General features: G+C 44.9%; 1 protein-coding gene across 15 annotated transcripts in view; it reads right to left on the bottom strand.

The window, feature by feature from the left end:
- Nucleotides 1-20,721, bottom strand: part of ARHGAP22 (Rho GTPase activating protein 22) — a 147,695-nt gene that overhangs the window by 24,898 nt on the left and 102,076 nt on the right. For 10 of the 15 annotated variants that reach the window (XR_004751959.1, XM_035330260.1, XM_035330262.1 and 7 more), the window contains 2 exons: nucleotides 18,031-18,207; nucleotides 1,135-1,342 (listed from right to left, as the gene is read on the bottom strand). Coding sequence is in view for 14 of the 15 variants with exons in the window: in XM_035330260.1 (XP_035186151.1) it covers nucleotides 1,135-1,342; nucleotides 18,031-18,207 (385 nt within the window). In the remaining variant the exon portion in view is untranslated. Of the gene's footprint in view, nucleotides 1-1,134; nucleotides 1,343-5,119; nucleotides 5,423-5,476; nucleotides 5,719-18,030; nucleotides 18,208-18,323; nucleotides 18,352-20,721 lie in introns of those variants that run through there. The other 5 variants (XM_035330269.1, XM_035330263.1, XM_035330271.1 and 2 more) reach the window with 4 other exon arrangements.

The raw sequence follows: 20,721 nt of genomic DNA on the forward strand, positions 1-20,721 counted from the left end.
CTGTTTATCCTGCGTCTGAGCTACAGCCACAGCCGTGCTCTTACAGCCACGGCTGTGCCTGGCCACAAACCCTGTTGATCTGGATGTGCACACTGACTCAAGGACAGATTTCCCAGCCTGACCTCAGACCTGCCTTGTCACTACAGACTTGCCTGCTGATTGCCAGTGTTCCTGAGCCTGGTTACTGTCACAAGGCCTGTCTTGCTCACCTGGCTCATGTACAGTGGGACTGGGCTCTAGGTGCCAAGGCCATTGTCTTTGCCTGCCTTGTCACTGCACTTGGCTCCCTGCTCACCTTCCTTTGCAGAGCAGCTGGATCTCACTGCTCCTCCTGACACTGGCATGGCCAGTATGACCCAAAGGCAGCTAGCATTTCTTTGTACCACACAAGTAGTGATTACAGCAATGTATTTACAAGGGGAAGAAAAATGAAAAATTGCCATTTTTATTTCAGAAACATTTGGCTCAAGTTTTACTGAAAATTCAAAACAGAACACAGATGTCCCTAAGTTACATTCAGTTTTGAAATGTTCCATCTCAGTTGCTGAAATTCTTGACCAAAAAAAAATCATTTTGGTCAAGAATTCTTCTGGTGTCAGAAAATACTTTGCTATGACTTGCTGACCAACTCTATATGACCAACACACAAAACAGCGAGGGAAGATGTGTAAAATGTTGGTGACTGTTCTGAAACCTGGTGACAAAAGACTAGGAACAGTTGAGATAGCACCCCTGGACAGATCCAGTGTGGGGCAAGAGAGAATGCAACATCTGAAAGCAGTAAGGCACCTGGTTCACCACTGTCCTATTTTTTTTATTTATTTTTGGTGGGATCCCCACAGCTGCTGTCTATGCTACACCCAAATCCAGCAATGCATTTCAGTATGTGCTTGTGCTGAAACACTGGAGTAGGCCCATCTTGACCAATGGGCCCAATTTATCCCCCTGCTCAAGCACTGAACTGAACGAAGGCCTCAAAATACAACACCATGCTGAAGAAAGCCCCAGCAGCACTCTGAATGAAGAGAATGAAGGCATGGAAATAACGTGTTCCTAGGATAGCCATTGTCAGGCTGTTCCTGCCAAACTACATGCCCCAGGTAAACCAGCCTGAATTTGCTGATGTAAACTCACCTGTCAAAGAGGGGCTTCTCTCCACAGTCAAAAGAATCCTGCAGATCTTTGACAAGGTTGGCTTGGCCAGGCATCCGAAAGAGCCCCTCCTCTGTAAGACCTCGCTCCCGAATAAAATCCACACACTGTTCCACCAGCAGGGGTGCCAAGCGCTGGCCATACTTCCTCTCATACTGTACGGTGTCCTCTAATCGCTGTCCAAAGATCCCTGCCAACAGAGAGCAAGACAGACATTTAGGTATTAGCTGAAGCTCTTCATGAGCTATTGCTCAGGACACACAATGAGGGAGACTGCTTCTTTCACGACTGCCTAGCCTCTGTAAGTGCCCTGGAATCCCTTGGACAGTGCTGAGCACCACATCCCAAGCAGTTTTGCTCTGCTCTGTCATGGCAGCAGGGGTTACTTGATGTGATTACAAAGCAATCTGTGCAAAACCAGGAAGAAATTCCTTGTCCCAGAGTATAATTCCAGGGATACCTATCTCACTGAAACTCACGAACAGATTAGAAACTAGAACTAGTAAAACCTCTACTTTGAAAGAAAACCCGTATTTACAATAATAAAGATAAGTCACTCCTATGCTTCAGGGCATGCTCTCCTGCCAGGAGAAGGAGGGAATTTCCTTTAAGACTTTTCATAGCCCTCCAGCTCTGATACTGTAATGCAGTTGTGTAGGCTGGAGTGCAAGAAAGGTTTCTCTGACTTCTGATATATAATAAACTGGCAGGGAATGGAAATTGGGCTTTGGGATCCTTCTTGCATGTTTCATTCCAGTAGATGAAACTGATGTCAGTGCAAGATTCGTTTCACTGAGGATTCAGCAGGGTTGGACTGAAAACAGAATGCAAGTGTGGTTTGGTGTGACATCTGAATCCAGATCATGGCTGAGAAAGCAAAATCTCCATGGCCTGTTCATCCTGGCCTCTCTGCAGAGGCTGCCCATGGGGGGACCCACCAGCAGCTCTGAGCACTGTGTATTGCTGTACACACAGGAACAAGCCAGGTAACAGGAGTTGCCAGGTACTGTGCAGGCGCCTCAGCTGTGAAAAACTGGGCAGGACCACACGTCCTGTCTAACCTCCTTCATGATATTCTGTTGGTGACCATTTCTCTCCCTTCCTCAGAACTGAATGTTTGATCCTGGGCTACAGCCCAATGCAACCAAGGTCCTTCAGCTTTAGTTACAGCAAGCTTGTATGAGCCCCCAAGCTATGCACCTTGGACACACACACACACACACACACACACAAAAAAAAAAAAAAAAAAAAAAGCCCATATCCTATTATCATTCACTGAGCCAATCTTCCTCTCACCAAACCCATCTATTTCCTCAAAATAATACATGGTATTCGCTCTCCTAGATGCAAGACACATAGGTTTAGTGAAGTCAGGCTATGAAGATGCAGGGCAATTAGAGGACAGCAGCCTTGTTTTCTCGAATCTCTCCTCCTTGTAGAACGACAGCGCTGACACCCAAAGAGCCCACCTAGAGAAAGACAGGGAAAAAGGCGAATGCCCTGCACTCCCCCAGGTACAGAGCAGAACTCATGTTTTCCCAGAAGCTCACATTCTGCTATTCTAGGCTGACCCAGAGCAAGGACAGAGGTAATGTCAGACACACACATATGTAAACTCATACCCAGAACAACTGCATGCATCATCTGCACTTGCAGTGTGAAGCTTTGTTTGCTTTTCCCTAGCCTTGACTGGCCTGGGGCCAGCAACAAGCCCTCAAAGTTAGGTCAGTTTTTGCTGAGGTGAAGAAAAGACCCTTAAGCTACTGCCAGGATGAAAGACTTTGCCCAGTCCAGCTCTCTTGGCTGCCTCCCACCTTGGTTTGGCAGCCCCATTCCAGCCCAACTTCAATTGCAGATATATGTTTTCTCTTTCCCTTAACCCTGAACCATAATTTTCCAGAGAAGCACTAGAATAGGTCCCCAGGCGTTACCCGAAGTATTTCTCCCAAGCCAAGTCTGTTGGTAACTCCAACTTTCCCTTTGCAGCCCCCTTCATGCTGCAGACACATGGTTCTCCCTTTTTTCCCTGTCCTAACCCTAATATTTTTGCTAAGCCATAGACAAGGACCCCCAGCCACTGTGCAGAAGAAATATTGCTCCCAGGCCACATCTTTTGGCAGAAAGAATATTAGGGTTAGGGTTTCGAGAGAGAAAGCACAGAGCTGCATTTAGGCTGGAAAGGGGCAGCCAAAAGCAAGCAGGGATGCTGGGAGAGCTGATCTTGGAAAAACCATGCAGTGTCTGCATAGCTGTGTCTGTGGCTTAGAAGACGAAATTAGTGTTAGGGTTCAGAGAAGGAGCAAGCTAAGAGCTATCTTTGGAGTAAGGCTGGAAAGGGACTATCAAAGGCACATTGGAGCCGCTGACAGTCCTAGACTTGCAGAAATGTTTCTTCCAGGCATCTGCTGCAGGGCTTGACAAAGTGTCCTTCAGGAAAATTACCATTAGGGCTCTCCCAGCCACGCAGACAGGAGACACATAGATTCACCTACTTCAGTCTTTCATGGCAAAACATGGCTGACTAAGGAGGCAGTGTCCTGCTAGCTCTATAAAGCTCATCTCATTTCAGCTACGTTTCAGAAGGGCTTGTAAAACTGAGGAAGTTAAACGTCTCTGAAACCACCAGAGAAGATGGCATTGCTGGTCTGGACAGGGACTGCCCCGCTTCGCAAGGAAAAGCTAACGCGGAGCCAGTTGCACACAGCCTCATCTGCTGGCTCCTCAAGGCACAGGCCTGGTTTCAATCACCGGGCCTGTAGCTCAGGCTGAACTTGGCAGCGTTTCACTCCATTTGATGATCCTGCTGGAAGACATTAAAGTCTTTCTCTTCATTCAGAAGAAGGGGAGCCAGTGCCATCCGGTCACATGCCCAGACAGGGGTAGGCTGGAAATAAAGCCAAAAGCTCCTAGCAACCCAAGGGTTAACTTTCCTTGTTGTACCCTTATCTACAGCTAGGCCCTTTTGTTTGGTTTGAGAGCAGGGGAAAAAAAAAAAAAAAAAACAGTGAGCCTGGGACCACATCCTGAATCTCAGAAAGATTCAAGAGATACTAAAAAAATTGGCTAGCAGAGCTCCAAGATTTCTTTCCTCTACTCCAACAAGCTGTCTCTGTTCTTTAAAGATTTAGGTGGCTCTTTATAGAAAAAGCGAGCCAGGAATGATGTACTGAGACACAGACAGGCATTCTGTCCTGGCCTGAATAGCTCACCCACCAGCTCCAGGCATACAAAGCCTATACATTCAACTATGCTGTCTGGACATGCTGTGGGCAGGAAAATATATGCTCCCAGCTTCATTTTTCCTCATCAGAGCTCTGATTTCAACCAAAATAAACTAAAGACAGAGATAATAAAGTCAGCGTTTGAGTAGATTTTCTTTACAGAGAGGACTGAGGACACCATACGTGCTTAAAGAGGGAAAAGTCCAGACACACCTACATCAGCTGTATGTACAGGTTAGTACACACGTTAAAAGATGTGCAGGAAGATAATCAGTACACACCTGGATGCTGCTGTACAGCAGTATATACACCCGCGCATGCATGTGGTGCCTCACAGACAGGCAGTTTATGGATGCAAAGGTTGTGTACGTGTTCACCCGCACAGGTAAGAGTCTGCTTTTACCTTCCCACATTCATGCTTAGGCTCCCATTTATCTGTCCCTCTCACACATGAAAGCACTGAGAAAAAAATCATGGGCAGACATTCAGAAATGTACACGCTTTCACAGCACTGAGCACACACAAACCTGCAGCTCTCCCTTCCTCTTCCCTGGCCCACCCAAGCACACTCCGTGAATGACTGCAGCAGCACCAGAGAACTGAGGTCCAGGTTGGAGCTGTGGAAGCCCCCAAATGCAGTCCCTGACAACTGAACAGTCCAGCCAGACAAAGCATGCAAAAATGAGGGAAAGAAAGGGAAGCAACAGATAATCAGGAATCAACACAAATCTGATTAACTAACTCACCAAAGGTCACACAAATGAGTCTGTGGCAGAACCCGGTGTCTTCTAACCCCATTCCCCACAAAGATCAGCCTCCATATACTACTGGGGAATGACTGCTCTCATGCACCTATGTATTCATTTAAATAATCTGTGTAAAAACAAGCACAAACACACTTCCCCCGAAACATCTTCAATTCTAGCTTAGCATTCGGTAGTATTTTTGGCCATAGGTTGGGTCCTTCCCACTTCTTCCCTTTTATAAAGACAGCTGCTTTATTTAGATGTGTAGCCCCTGTCTGAGGCTAAGCTCAAATATCTGCTTTTCTTCTAGGAAAAGAAAACCATAACAAATCTAAACTCTGGAAAATCATCTCATACCTCTCGTTCTTGTGCAGCACTCTGCTACATGACAGGCGCTGAGCTTCAAGCAGAAACCAGGCAGTGTCAGACAGCAGGAGCGGCAGAGAAAGAAAGTCCTGACTTCAGGCATCAGACACATTCTGAGTCCCAGCACTGGCAACTTTCCATTCACCCAGCGCTACAGAGCGGAGAGCAGCCGATCTGCCCTGGGAGATAATCTCAGCAGCACATCTGGTCTTAGCTCCACAACTCGGCATTAATTATGACTTGTGCAGAAAGCATTTGAAATATCCAATGAGATGCAGAGCTCCCCGGCTTCCTCCGCAAGGGGAAGGAGAGAGGAGAAAGACAGGCAGGTAGGGTCTTGCCCACCCTCGAAGCTGCCGCCAATATAAACAGCACCTAAGTATGGGTCACAGGTTTTAACAAAGGCATCCCCCATCGGCTCTGTAATATATTCATGCTCTAATTGCTTGTCAGATCTATTCTAGATAGCTGGAAAAGCTGAGCAACAGTTGCTGTCTGCATGCCACTCTCTGGATCCCTTCCTGACACAGGCAGCATTAGCTGTGCTGCAGGCAACCCGGTGCCCTGGTCTGGCCTTTGAGCTGCTTACAAAGCACCAGAAGCAGCCTTGTGCTGGAGGGGAACAGCCCCCGCTCAGCCTCAGCACGCTCTGAGGATGTCTCCCAGCTCTGGGACATGCTGTGAAGTTTTACACAGCTTAGAAGACACAGTCTTTGACCTAGTGCAGCTTTTTTGTGCTTAAAGCCTCTGCGTTAGCCCTTCACAGAGAAGTTGCCTGATGACAAACAGCTCAGCTGAGTAACTGGTAGGGGAAGGAACTTAAAGCTCTTTACATGTGAGCCACCCCCAAGGACTTATCTGCGGGAAAACGTTCACCCCCTCAGGTCCTGCTCCGAGGTTAAGTGGCCTGCAGTTCAGAAAAACGCCTATCACACTGTGACCCATGCAGTTACACCACGGTCAGCCCTCTGTCCCATTTACAAATGCACTCCTGTGACTACAGGCACACAGCAGTCGCCGCCCAGAACCTTTGCACCTACCTTCTGGGGAATTTTATGGAGTTTGGCTAGCTACATCTACCTCTGCAGAAAATAAATAAGTGTATACACACATGTATTGCTCTTTGCAGCTGCTCATTCGCTTCTACTATTAAAATATCACATCGATGGCCATTGTAGAGACCACACTCATCTGAACTTACTGGCTTACCGCTTGCTTAACTACACTGTGACTGAGCTTAAACACACCACAGAGGGGATACTGACCCAGTGGTCAAGTGCTGAGATTCCAGTCACTGGGACAGTGTTGTCATGCAACTTGGGAAACTTGCTATCAAACTCTGTCTCTCAATCTTGACTGTCTCACTTCAGGTAAAGGCAGTACCAGGATCAAAAGCCTCAGTTCTTGAATAGCAAGGTAGTATGGTATTCCTTAGGTATTCAAGGTATAACCTGAATAACAAGGTATTTCACAACTTGATACCAGAAGCCCAGACAAAGCACTAGACAATACCTATAACTCACTAAAGAACATTTGGTAAGCAATGGAGATCCTTAAATAAAAGGTAAAAATGAGATCCTGGGTATTCTTCACACTTTTATTGTCCTCTCTTCCTGTGGTGAGCACAGCAGGCTGCGGGTTAGGGAGAGCCTGCCTGCACTGCTAACCAGTGAGCAGGACCAATCCCCTGTTGAATGGCTGAGACACCATCCGGATTTTTGGCACTAGTCCCTGGAATGATGCCTCAAAGTGTGTCACGTCTGCTAATAACATTATGGAGCCTGGGACTCAAAGTTTGGGATGGGAGCCCAGGAGATAGTAAATGCAGACTTTTATTCTTCCATTCACTTCTCCATTTCTGTTTTCCATCTCTCAAAACTCAAGAACAAAGAAGGCATCCAATGAAACGGGAAGTCAGCTTGTTTAACACGGATACTGTTGTACCTGAAGTGTAATTAACCTGTGAAATTCACAGCTCCTCTGAAGCCAAGGGCACAGCATGATTCAAAGCATGATTAGACATCAGCATGGCATATAAGAATACCCTGAGTTGTATGAGATATGATGAAGATGATGTAAACTCTTCTCCAAAGAAAGAGCCTTGGTGAGAGAAAAAGGCCGAAGGAACACATGCTTGCTCATGTGAGCATCACAACCAAAGCAGGAAAGGGCAGCTGCTTCGGTACAGTTCCCTGCAGATGGTCACTCTGCAGCTATAGGTGTGTCCTGTGAGAAGAATGTGACATGGCATAATATAGCTACACACCACCGTTATCACTTTACCTCCTGACATCAAACATTCTCAATCCCTTACATAGCCCTGCTTAGACTACAGAATATGATGAGACTGGAATAAAAATCACTCTCACTCTACATATTAATAGATACATATAAACATTTCTATAATTTATCTTCAGTGTTGTGAATTTCTAGTCGACTTGGATCCTGCTTACTCTGTTACATTTCGTAAAAAATGAAATCCAAGATTCTCACATAATCACCGGATTGCAGGGGCCACAGGCTGCAGAAATACACCCGACTTTGCAAGAACAGCAATAAAATCCAGAGAAATGGCCACACTGCAAATAAACTGCTAAACTGCCATCACAACTGTCACCTGGAGATCTCCGTATACACATGTGCCAGGAAGAAAAGGGGTTACGGAGACAGAACTCCTTCTTTCCCCCTTGGTATGAGGCTGTTTAACTGTAGGGAAGGTTACTGCTGGCCTGCTTTTACTTTCCAAAAGAAGAATTTGGGTTTGTAAGACTGTTTAGCAAGTAGATGTCACACAAACTTCCTGCTTGGGAGCTGTAGACATTTTCTGCCCTGGTGTCATCATGTGGAGAAAGTGCTAGCAGTGCTCTCACAAGCCAGCACCACCACAGTCATTCTGCTGCAGGTATGGGAACAGAGAGCAAGTATTCTGCCTCTGCATGTCACTACAAGCCTGGAGACTGGCTGGGAAGTTCACTACAGCTCAGACAACCTGAAATCTAGGCATATCTCAGGCTTGGCATCTAACTCAGGTCAAATTCAGTCCTGACTCTGGTTGCAACAGATGGGAATGGCAAACCTGCATGAACTCAGAAAATATTTCTTCCCCCTTCTCTGGTTGTGAACAATCTTGCTGTCTTGCGCAGCTCTAGCAAGTGCCCATAGGCTGTGAGTATTTTTAAACATTGGCTTACATGGAGTATTAGCTAATATATACATATACTCAGGCGGATCTGAGGGAGCTCAGATCTAGGAAATTGTTTTGCCCATTTGAACAGAAAGGACCAAGTAGTGAAGTTCAAATCAGAGCTCAAGTTCCTTGATTTTCAGGTAAGTTGAGCCTTACGCAGACTTGTTCCCTTGCCCAGGCAAACACTGGCACGTGAGCACCTCCCTGTACCTGTTGAAAGCTGGCAGTGAAACATCTACAGGTGATCAGTCACAGGGCTGAAGCCAGCACGAAAGCCTCCAGCAGTAAGGATGCCCCTTGTACAGAAAATTTCCCTTCCAGCTTTTTCCCTCTCCAGACACTTTGGACAGATCTTCCTGTGAATAAAATGACTCCTTCACATCCCTTCTCTCCCCTGCTCTGGGCTGGGGTCTCAACATTTACTGGTAAAATTAAATCTTTTGAAAATAAACAGGCCTCTGCTCGTTGACTGATAAAGCAGTTCATCCTGGGTTGAGAAGTTAGCAAACTTCTCAAACGTTCATCCCTGTCTCACAACAAATTCAATCTAACCTGTGCATGGTGTTCTCCCATCCCTCTAAAATATCGGGAAAGGAACCAACTGTGCAGCGCTGTAAATTACCCTGCAGCGGACTCTGCCCGGTTTATACTCTAAACTGAGATTATAACTGTTTGCTCACAGAGAAAAGATGATAAACAGACCTAAACATCACTTAACCACAGCATTCTGAACCCAGAGCCAAACCCTTGTGTTTATTGGTCTATTTCTCTCTAAACAAAGGCAAGAAGGATTTAGAGAACAAAACATCAAGAGCTAGAAAAAATGCCTTTTAGCAAGCAGTGATCTGGGCAAACGTGCCCTGGAAAACTTCTTTCTTCCCACAACATAAGAACATCTTTTACAGAGCTTTTTACTCACTGACTCTCGCACATGCCTGCCTACGTGTAACAGATACCTTCCACAGACCTGAAAGAAACTGTCTGTAGGAAGGATCTGACTGGCAGAACTTCTCTTCCAAGTGTGCTGTGTAGTTATTTCCTGACTGCACGGAAAAGTTTTACAAAAATTCTGAGTGTCAGTAAGTCCAAAATAGTTATGATATAATATAATTACTGCCACCAGAGTCTCATCGCTAGAGAAGGACTGAAACTCCTGCTGTGGGTCTAAATGCAAGGATCCCCGAGCCTGCAACCTGCCACTGATCCTCGCATCTGGTACAGAACGAAATGAGCCACCCAGACTTTCGACCATCTTGGAACCTGGCAGGGCTGGTGATCTCGGCTCACCACTGAAATTTAGAACACCAGCCCCTCTAATCCATTCAGCACACTGAGCAACCTTATGTCCTCAGGCCTTTCTGTATCCCAAGCCTGAGAAGCTGATATCCTAAACACAATCAGACATTGAGATGATGACAGGATCAATACTGATCAGCTAATGGCATGGGCATGGTTATCCAAATCAGACTTCACCATAAACACCTCTGTCAGCCTGTAACCTGCAACTGTAAGACTCACTACCAGGTAAATTGTATATGGAGTCACCTTGTTGCTTCCTCCAACTAAATCAGTGATGAAATCTGTTAGTCAATTCCCACACATTTACCTTTATCTATCCAACTAAAATTCTCAGTTAATATAAAGCAGAAGTTTTACCTTTACCACTCAAGCATAAGGTCATGGTCCAAGCTCTAGCCACAGCTGAACTTGACTGTCTGTGCTTGGGGAGGGGATGGCACTTAGCTCCAATCCATAGAACATTTCAGTAAATCTGCCAACCTTTCAGGAACACTTCAAGCAGAGGCCAAGGGCTTAATATTCTTTTCCCCAAGCTGCAACTCAGAAGGTAGGAAGGGGAAATTGCAAGGCTGATTAGCTGATGATACAGAAGAACACTGTGGAGGGCAGAAGAGTAACCTTTAGAAAGGAAATGGGAGAACATAGGGTGAATTTCTTTGTTCTTGGCTCCTAAATGGTTAAAACTGCAACTAGCAAGGAGCAGATTACCCTTCCCCTTCAGTAAGTACAGATTCTCATAACATTCATCAAAGGAATAATACAGAGAAATTAAAATACTTGCCTGCAAGCTGAGAAACACCACAGGAACATGTTTGTCCCATTAATCATACGCTGCCACGACGTGCAGCGAGAACCATCAGCGTTTTAAGCCTGTCAGCTTTCAAACATGAAGCACGAATCTGATGATTACAGGAACAACCTCACTGAGAAAACACTAGTGCACCAGGAGGCACTGGCCAGACCACATGCTGCAAGCAGCAGCCACCACAATGTAACAAATGCACAGCCACTATGATCTCTTCTTGGCACTTACTAGTTGAAGGGGACAACAGTCGGCTACTGAAGAAGAAAGCACAGGTATCACCATATTTTGCCAAAAGCAGGAGTGCTCTCAGCAATACAAGGTATGTGTGAAGTTAATGACTACATTCGGATGTCTTTGTTTGATAGCCCAGGTGGACTTATCTCCTATGAACTCATCTAATGCTATTTTGAACCCATTTATTATTTTTGTTTCCACATCTTGTAACAATGAGTTTCATAATTTGTGCCCTGCGTGAAAAACATATTTACTTTGTTTAAACCCTGTGACTGTGCCCTGTTCAAATCCTCCTTACATTTGTAATTTTATCCATCGTACCTACCTGAAATCATCTCTTCACCATGATCCTTTTCAAAGCCTTTTCAAAGTCTCTTTTTTTTTTTTTTTTTCTCCTGAGGGAAGGCCTTGAAGTTGGATGGATTTTACATCTTCATCAGTTACACAGCCTCCAGAGTATAAGACCAATTCCAATTGAAAATTCTTCCCTGAGCAGAGGGGAAGGATCCCTTCCCTCAGTCTGCTGGTAACACGCATCGTAATGCAGCCCAAGAACCTGTTGGCTTTATCTGCCACAAGGGTGCATTGCTGGCTCGTGTTCAACTTGTTGCCCATCACCATCCCAGGTGCTTTTCTGCAAAGCTGCTTTCCAGCCAGTCAACCCAGAGCGTGCTGGTGCCTGAGGTTATTCCTCACTGTGTCCTTTGAAAGATTATTGAGTGGCCTTACACATCAGCCAGTTCCCTCAGCACTCATGGATGCATCTCATCAGGTCCTACTGACTCATACACACCAATTTTCTTTAACTGTTCCCTAACCCAAACATTCACTACTGAGGATAAAGCTTCCTTGTTCCAGACTACCCCGCTGGCCAGGAGCTGTTGATGACAAATCTTACCAGTAAAGCCTGAGGTGAAGAAGGTATCTGAGTAACTTAGCATTTTTCATGTCCTTTGTCACCAGGTTTCCCATCTCTTCCAGTAATGGGCCCACATTTTTCCTTGTCTTCATTTTGCTGCTGATGTAACTGAAGAAACCTTTCTTGTTGCGAGACATATCCCTCACCATGTGGGCTTTAGCTTTACTAAGTCCATTCCTTCACGTTCAGATAGTTTCTCTATATTCCTTATGTCACCTGTCCCTGTTCTAATTTTCTCTATGCTTCTATGCTTCCCTTTTAAGTTTGAGCTTTGTTAGGAGCTTATTGTTCATACATGCAGGCATTGTACTGCCTTTGCTTGATTTCTTGCACATCACTGAGCTTGAAGGATATAATCCTTGAAAATCAAACAGCTCTGCTCTTTTTTCCAGAACCATATCCCATGGGACTCTTCCAAGCACATCCCTGAAAAGGCAAAGAGTCTGCTCCCTTGAGGTCCAGGGCTGTGATTCTACTATCTGCCTTGCTGAATGATGCCTTCAGAATGGCTCTTCTACAGACAGCGCGACCTCAGGCAAGTTATTTCATTGCTCAATATCTCAAATTCCTCCTTTACAAAAAATGAGGGCAACAGCCTTTCCCTACCTCAAGGTCGTGTAATGGTGATAGAACACATTGGGCATAAAGCAGCAATAAAAGCCCCAGATACACCTGATGAGGTAAGTCAGAAAAAATAACTTAATCAGATCTCTGAAACAGATGTTAGAATTCGTATTTTAAAAACTTCTCTGTTACGAGCAGTTCACACAGCAAGACACACTCCCAACTCTGCTCTGTGTCTCAGTTTCTATATCCACAAGTGTAACCCCTGTCTGTAACACCTCTGCCTGGGGTCAAGCTACCCAGCACCTCCTCACAGATGATTCATGCATCCCCTTGTCCAGACATCTGAACTTGTAACCCCCATCATCCTTCTCTTCCTCTCCCCTTGGTTGGGCCCATCTCCCAGCATGAGACAACACTGAAGAGCAAACACTGATAAGCTGCATCAGGCGCCAGCTGTCTCTGTGCAGAGATAACAGCACATATCAGGCACAACAAACACCCAGTGCCACTCCCCACACACCTGTGGGAGCCTGCACCCTGCCACCAAGTGAAGGGGCTCCTCAAAGCCCAGGCAAGAATCTGTCTCAAGGCTGCCACTTTGGTGGAGCCCTCTAATAAGATAGGGAACTTGTTCTCAGTCTTCACACTGGGCAGACAACAGAACTCACCTCCGTGTTTTTCAATTCTTTGGTATCTTAGCATCTTAAATTCGCTAATTTAGTTCTATTCTCATGATGGTCTTACTGGAAAATCCCCATCGTACAGGTAGAGACATTAAACCCCACACTCCCAAGTCTTAGTGTAATATCCTAGCTCCGACAGAGTCTAGCATCCTTGCGGACATGCATCTAATAACAACATCTGACCCTTCAAAACAGTCATTTTGCTTTCATACAGATGGTATCTGAAAGACATTTGCTCATGTAAAACAGGATCTCTAATTAGGCCTATGTAGGGCTATCCCTCTATTACCCATAATGACTTAGAGATGTGTATTAAATTACACCTCAGAGTCTCCTCCTCTGGTTCTCAGCTCTCCCCTAGTACAAGATATGGTCTGCATAGGGCCCTGATTGCCTGCAAGAACATCCTCTGCACTATTTCTCTGGCAGAAAAGAAAGAATTCACATATCAAGCTTTACCTATCTGGAGGAGTGGACTGGAATTAATGACAGTAGAGTCCCCAGTAGACACTTCTTCAGAGCCCTCCAGTTAAAAAGTTATTTCTCAGAATTATTCCTCCTCAGAAGAGAAACTGTTCATGGAACTCTTTCAGAATAATTACATTGTCACAGGTAAAGCTCTCCTTGTTTGCCTAAGGGAAGCACAGCCCTTCCAACTGCTTTACCTCTTCTCCAGCACAAGGAACTGATGAAAGCTTGGGATAAGGAGGAGGAGGAATTAGGATAAAGGAATGGAGAAAGGGGCCGTGACATGCATTTCTGGCAGAGGAGCAAGGAACTGCTCATGGCAAGAAAGGATAAGTAAACAGAAGGAAACAAACACAAACACAGCACAAGATTAACACAAAATGATTCTGTCCCATGCCATGCCGGTCATCTGCTGAGCTACAGGAGAGAATGTTGCACCTCATGGCTTTCAGCTCAGGCACCGAAAACTCATCTTTTGTACCCTGTGGCCCCAAATGCAGTCCCAGACATGTAATGTTTTAAATCTTATGAAAGACAATAATGAAGAAGGCATGAAAGCTAAGAGGTAAACAGATGACAAAGGACCTCCTTAAAGTAGCTGTTTTTCTTCAGGCTAGAGGTACGGCCCCACTACAGATTTACAGAGCAAGGAAAGACCCTCTTCTCCATGTTACTGCTCCCAGTATTTTCCGCACATCCAATTTCAGAGGATGTTGGCAGGTTCACTCCCACCCAAGCTTGTGTCCAGGAAGCACTATGGCACTGCCACAAGGCTTCCACATTAGAAAACAGCCAGAGAACAACACAGCTGTAGGGCACAAAGTGACTGTCCAGATAAACTTTCGGCAGTGTAAACTCAGAGCAAAATCTGTTCCTTGTGGAGCTAAGAAGGATCGGAGGAAACAGTTTCAAGCACCCTCTGTCCGAATGTGCTCCCAAATGCACTTCTTTCAAGCCTTTGTAACAAACCCTATTCATAAAGACAAACTCAAAACATACAGCTTACTCTCAGATCTCACTTTTACAAAATCCTCAACTCTGAATGAGGTGGACTAGATTCAAGAATTCAGAAGTCTGAAACTTAGGAAAACTGGCTCAAAATTATTTTCTCCATAAACAAGACAGCTCTTCAAAAAAGTCAGGAACTCTAGGATTTTATTTGAAGGCCACATTTGAAGTGTATTTCAAAGCACACATTCCATATGGCCTGAATGTGCCTCCTATAAATGATTCGGGATCCTCAGCAGCTTTGCAGAGTTTTCTGTTTTGTTTTAAAAAGCCTTTGCTATTCACCTTTAAACATAGTTCATGTGCCCGCATGAACACGTAAGAAGATACCCTCAGCCTTTTTGATTTATAAGTTTCTTCAATACGTCAGCGAAGATTAAAGTGTGGCTAAGACTCCCCTTTTATCTTGGCATGATTTATTTTTACACCATATCAACCCTCTCCAGGCTGGATATTTACATATTAATAATGAAGCCTGTTTTATAATTCCTCACCCCCATTCCTTTAGCGTCATATATTAAAAAGTGTCGATAGATAAGACTTGGCTCTCAAATTAGCAGTGATAGCAATGCAGAGTTCAAATTATTCAATTAAAACAGAGACAGCTATGTTTACAGTCCTCCCACATTTGAGCTAAGCCGGGATTTCACTCTCAGAAGCTGCCCTGCTCTACTCTGATAGAGGAGGAATAGTTTTAATCATTTCCCCAAACTGACTAAATCCTTTTGGAAACAACAGTTTTGATGTTTTAACTATTTCCTTGTTATTGACATTCCTATAAATACTTTGTGAAGTGAAGAGAGACTGAGGATACAGTTCCATGGTTTAAGCCAATTTAAGTGTGGGCTGCAGCCAGAAGGAACAAGCATGCCCTCCTCCACCCTACCATCTTTCCCCATTGCCCTCATTGTGCTGGAACTGCTGTTCCCGCAGCTGCCTGCTTAGCTGGGCAAGGGAGCCAACTCATCCCAAAATGAATTCACCCCCACCTTTTGTTCTCCCAGGTCATTGCCTTCTGCACAGCTGTATAACCAGCAGCACTAGCAGAACGAACCGTGGTGGGAACACATGGCTGCAAGGTGGGAAAAGACCACTGCTGACAGCAGCTAGCACACAGTCAGCTCAGAGGAGTGATGAAACCATAGGATAAGAATCTGCTCATGCAGCACTGACTACAGAGCAGAGCAGACATAGCCAAGCTAGCTTTAGACTGGTGCATTTGAGTAGCAGGGCAGATAGCTTAGGCCAGGCTGACCGCCCAGGAGGTGCCCACATTCTTGAGTAGTTTTGATCCACAAATAGAGGAAAAACCTCAACACACGACTGCAGTTCTTTCCAGCTGTGCTTTCTCTTCTACAGGACAGCTTAAGCCAGCTCTCACCAACATCAGCAGCAGCCTTTACGCTGACATCAACAGGAACCAAATCAAACCTGCAGCATCTGAAAACAGCACAAAAGAGCAGCTGCCGTATTCCTGTGTCACCCTGCTCCCCACAACCTCGTGATTTCAACATTCTCCAGTTTCTGATATTTCACACAGTTGTTAAAGCTCTCCAGTTACTGGACCCAAATGTAAGACCATCCGCCCTCATTTAAAGGGAAATCAAAATTTTACACTTCACCATTGAAGAAAAGCATAGAAGTAGAGAAAAAGAGCAGATAACTGGGACAAAACTGTACCCATAAAGAATCAAAGAAGAAAAATAAACCGATCTCTGTTTTTATGTCATTCTCATTATTTTTTACTTTGTTTTTAAGATCTTAGAATTGCTAATTATTTATTATTTTAATACTTTAAATACAATGCTTGTTCTGGAACTATTCCAAGAAGCTGACAAAACACAAATGCTGACAAAAAAAAAAAAAAAAAAAAAAAAAAGAAGCAGAATTTTCACGGATACCAGCGGCGCTGAAAACATCATGCCTTAAACCCTAAAGAAGGAGTATTTTGTGGAATATATACTATCTGCCATGACTGATTGTGTCCTTTTTCCTCACAGCATTTGTTTGATTCACATGGAAATGCTATCAAATACATGCTGTAAGGTCCATTATAAATGGCCACAGAAACACCAGCTTGGATTCTCAGACCACAGGGATCTGCACTGAGCTCAGTGTGAAGACCCTTTGCTGTGGACTGGACTTTAGAAGGAAAGCAAAACAAGCTTGAACTCATGTTTGAGGAGAATTCAGGGTAAATCAGTTTCTGCTAATGAAAAGAGCTTGTTCTGCCCACGGCACAACAAAATTTCATGGGACCTCTCAGAATTAGGTATAAGCTGCCTTTTGTATGTACACCCTTTCTGCTACGGAGGGCCTAGGAAAAAATGACATCATCACTAGAGATTGTATCTTTTCCAGACAAACCAAATGCTGCTGCTACACAGACAGTCAAATCACAATAGCCACTTAAAGAAGGAAAAAAACAAAGATAAAAGTTACTAACAAATACTGGGTGTTCTTAGCGACCTTGTGATGTTTCAGCCTCTCTCAATTGCACCAAGGTCACTTTTTTCCCCTAGATCCAGGAAAAACAGTAACTTCATTATGGCAAAATAATTGTATTACCTAACACTCGTTCAGCACTTTTTATCTGTACCTCTCAAAAGAGGACGATATCACTATCTGCATGTGATATTGCCACCTGCATGAACTCCATCAGTAGCACTGAAGCATTTGGATTATTCAGTACCAAGCCAGGAGTTGCTACCAGCAGTGAACCCAGCAGAAAACATCTGTGAACCCTTGGTCTGTGTCAGACTGCAAAAACACCTCCTATCTAATCCCGAGTTAAGAATGTGACTCAAGATCTTGAAGATCATAGTACAGTATCAAAATGGGGAATCTGGCTTTTTTGTTCATTTTAAATAAAAGGATTGTGAACAGCTGTACTCTTACAGGTGTTCTCTCAGCCTGACCCTGTTGCTCTTCCTTAGGTTACATCTTCACTGAAGCCAGTGGAAGCTTTGCCTTCTCATCCAGGCCCTACATTAACCAATTAAAATGTTTTGCTGCCTCTGGCTTTGTAGAGGTTTAATTTGGGCATCTGCCCTTGAAGTGGAAAGTTGAGGTAACTGGACAAAATCCTTTACGTCCATAAGGATAAGAAAGATCCACAGAATACACAGTAATCAGCTTTAAGAAACTTGGCACTGGCAATCGTGTAATGTTTGTTATTACCACCCATTTTTGACTGTGAGTCAGTTATACAGTTTGGATGTGACCTCCCCTTTCATTACCTTCCATCCCCTGGCAAAAAGAAAAAAAAAGAAATCTCCATGCCATAAAACACTTCATATAATCAAGAGCTTATCTAGGTATCTCAGTGATTTTACAGTGTTACACATATCCTAGTATCACAAGAATATGTTTTACCTTGAGGCAAATGTTTTAATTTATGTGCATGTGAGCTATTTGCAATACCTCCACCAAATGGAGCCCATATAACCCGTCGGATGGCTTTCACCCAATCTTCCATTTCATTCTGGGAATTAGCCATAAGCAGGAAAGCTTCATGATTGACAGGCATCTTTTCCCGGTCGCCTGCTCCACCTGAAAGACAAAACACAAATCTCTTTTAGCATCTAGCTCAGAAGAGAACAAGGAATGTTTAAAACCTCCAAGATTCTGGGTCAAAATGATTAATTTAATTGAGCAGTTTTGCACACAATTCCTACTCATATGCTGCAGCACCCACAAAGCAGGCTGATAAAACTTCAAAGCTGAAATAAAAAATAGGCATTTCCAGTGTGGGAACTTGGAGTTGTTGTGCCTGCTGTCCCAGCAGTAAGCAAAGGGAGATCACAGGCTGTAAGACCCGGCAGGAGGAGCTCAAAATGAATTTCACATATTTGTGCTGAGGCATTGAGAGGGACCAAGGGAATCATAAGACAAGTCAGGGTTTGAGACGCAGAAGTTGCAAGATCATCTGCTTTCCTCAAGTTCCTGGGAATTTATAGTCTTGATATAGAAAGAGACCCAGTTTGATTTTGGATTGATCCCAGAAGCAGTTTTGGAACAGGAGTTAGGACTTGGGAATATGAATCTGACTCTCCCACTTGAAACAAGATCTTTAGGAGCCACTAACATTGCCGTGGAACATCCCAGGCAGTACTGACCAGAACACCAGGCACACTCAAGCTGTTCTATTACATCTGTCATTTGAGGATATTCTACAACACTTTCACCTTTCTATTCCAATTTTCTTTTTAGCTCTGCACTTACTTTAGTGAGTTGAAATGTTCCCCTCACCCCTCATTTCATGCCCCAGAGCCAGACACAACCTCATGAGGCCACACAAACAGCTTCGTTGGAGCTGATCCTGTCCAACACAGCAGCTGCATCACCAGCGGCCTGCAGCTTCTCCATCTCCATGGACACTGCCTTTGGCTTTGCTGCAGAGACAACACCTCAGCTGTTGTGCCGGTGCTGTTTCCACGCTTGCAAGCCAGAGCTGCCAGTCTGTGCTGAGCAGCTGGGATTGCCTGCCTGTGCAATTCAGAGATAAGGGCAGGACAATGGCACGTGGTGGTTTCTGCAGAACCGATTTAAACACAGAACGTGCGCCTTATAAATCCTTGCTAATCTGGGGAATGGAGCAAACTGGAAGCTGCCTGCAAGCCAAGGAAGTGGTTTTTCTTGCTGTTAATAGTTTCCTGGCCTAGAAAAACCGGTGGAGCACGCGCTGATTTGCAAAGCAAAAGGGCTTTTTGTGTGTGGTGTGAGATGTGCCACGAAGGGCTCTGTGGCAATCACAGAACAAAGGAAACTGAGACAGCCGTTTAAGCCCAGAACAGCGATGACTGACCACCTGGCAATGGGCAGGCAGTTTAAAAAACAAAAACCAGGATCTTTTCCCCCACACATATCCAAATTCTGATCCTTTCCTCACAGCATCCTCCCAGACAGCCTCCCCTTTTGAATTTGCTCAAGGATTCGCATTCCCTGAGATACAGGCAGCAGAACAGCTGCAAGAGGTAGGCACCGAACACCGAGCCGCGCTCCAGCTCTGCTGAGCACCGCAGACTGGGGAGCAGTATGCAGCCTGGACTGTGGGTTTGGGTTGGCCCTCGACCAGGCCCTGCCAGGTTACCACGTCTTTGCATTGCCAAGCCCAAACACTCAAAAAACTAATTTCTTTGTTTATCCCAGCTCTCCTCTCTCTACCTATAGAGGCCAAAGTCATGGGAAGCCTTTCTCCAGTCTCTCTCCTCATTCCTGCTCCCAAGAACCTCTTTTTACTCCACTTTCCAGTATGCCTGGCTGAGTGACCCAATTTCAGTGATCTCAGTGCTGCAGTGAAATGAGCTGTGCAGCTGGGCACCAGCCCTCAAGGACTCGACTCCCCCTGTAAGTGGCACCTCTGTTTTATTTCACTCCCCAGCAGTGCTACACTAGCCGCCCTCACCTCAGACAGGCAGACATGCATCCTTCTGGCTGACCTCCAGCCATCCCCTTGGCTTCTTTCTTAGCATTAAAGCCTTATTTTTTTTTTTCTCATTACCAACAATGATTTTGGTTACCTTCATTACACCAACTACAAACCTTACAGTTGAGGCATTTGTAGCTGCCAGTTATTTTGATATATCCTGGTCTTGCAAAATGGGCTGTTTAGCTCTACTTCAGGACACTAGAACTTCCATAAGTGCACGTGCTGCATGTGCCACACCACCAGCAAAAACTGAGCTTGGCCAAGGCGAAACACGATCCTGTTCTTAAATTTAAAGGGACCCAGCTGAGGTCTTGCCTGCACAAACCATGAAGTATAAGAAGACAGCAGAGACCTAGTTCAGAACGAACTACTGACTGCAAATTTAGCGAGAAAAGCTGAACTAAAGCACGCAAAGGGAGACGTATGAAACATAAGCAGAGAAAGATGAAGCCTCCATCTGACTGAACTTCTGCAGAAGTGGCATCTCAGCATCTTCCCCCTGAATTGCCATACCACAGGGACCTGACTACAACTCCTCTTCCCCTAAGATGTGACTTTGGACTAGCCAGCTGCCTTGTAAACCTCCTTAGGCATTTTTCATGCAAGCGTTTAGGGAAAAATATTTATACTTCTAT

This window comes from Oxyura jamaicensis, chromosome 6, assembly GCF_011077185.1.
Source record: "Oxyura jamaicensis isolate SHBP4307 breed ruddy duck chromosome 6, BPBGC_Ojam_1.0, whole genome shotgun sequence".
Classification (NCBI taxonomy): Eukaryota; Metazoa; Chordata; class Aves; order Anseriformes; family Anatidae; genus Oxyura; species Oxyura jamaicensis.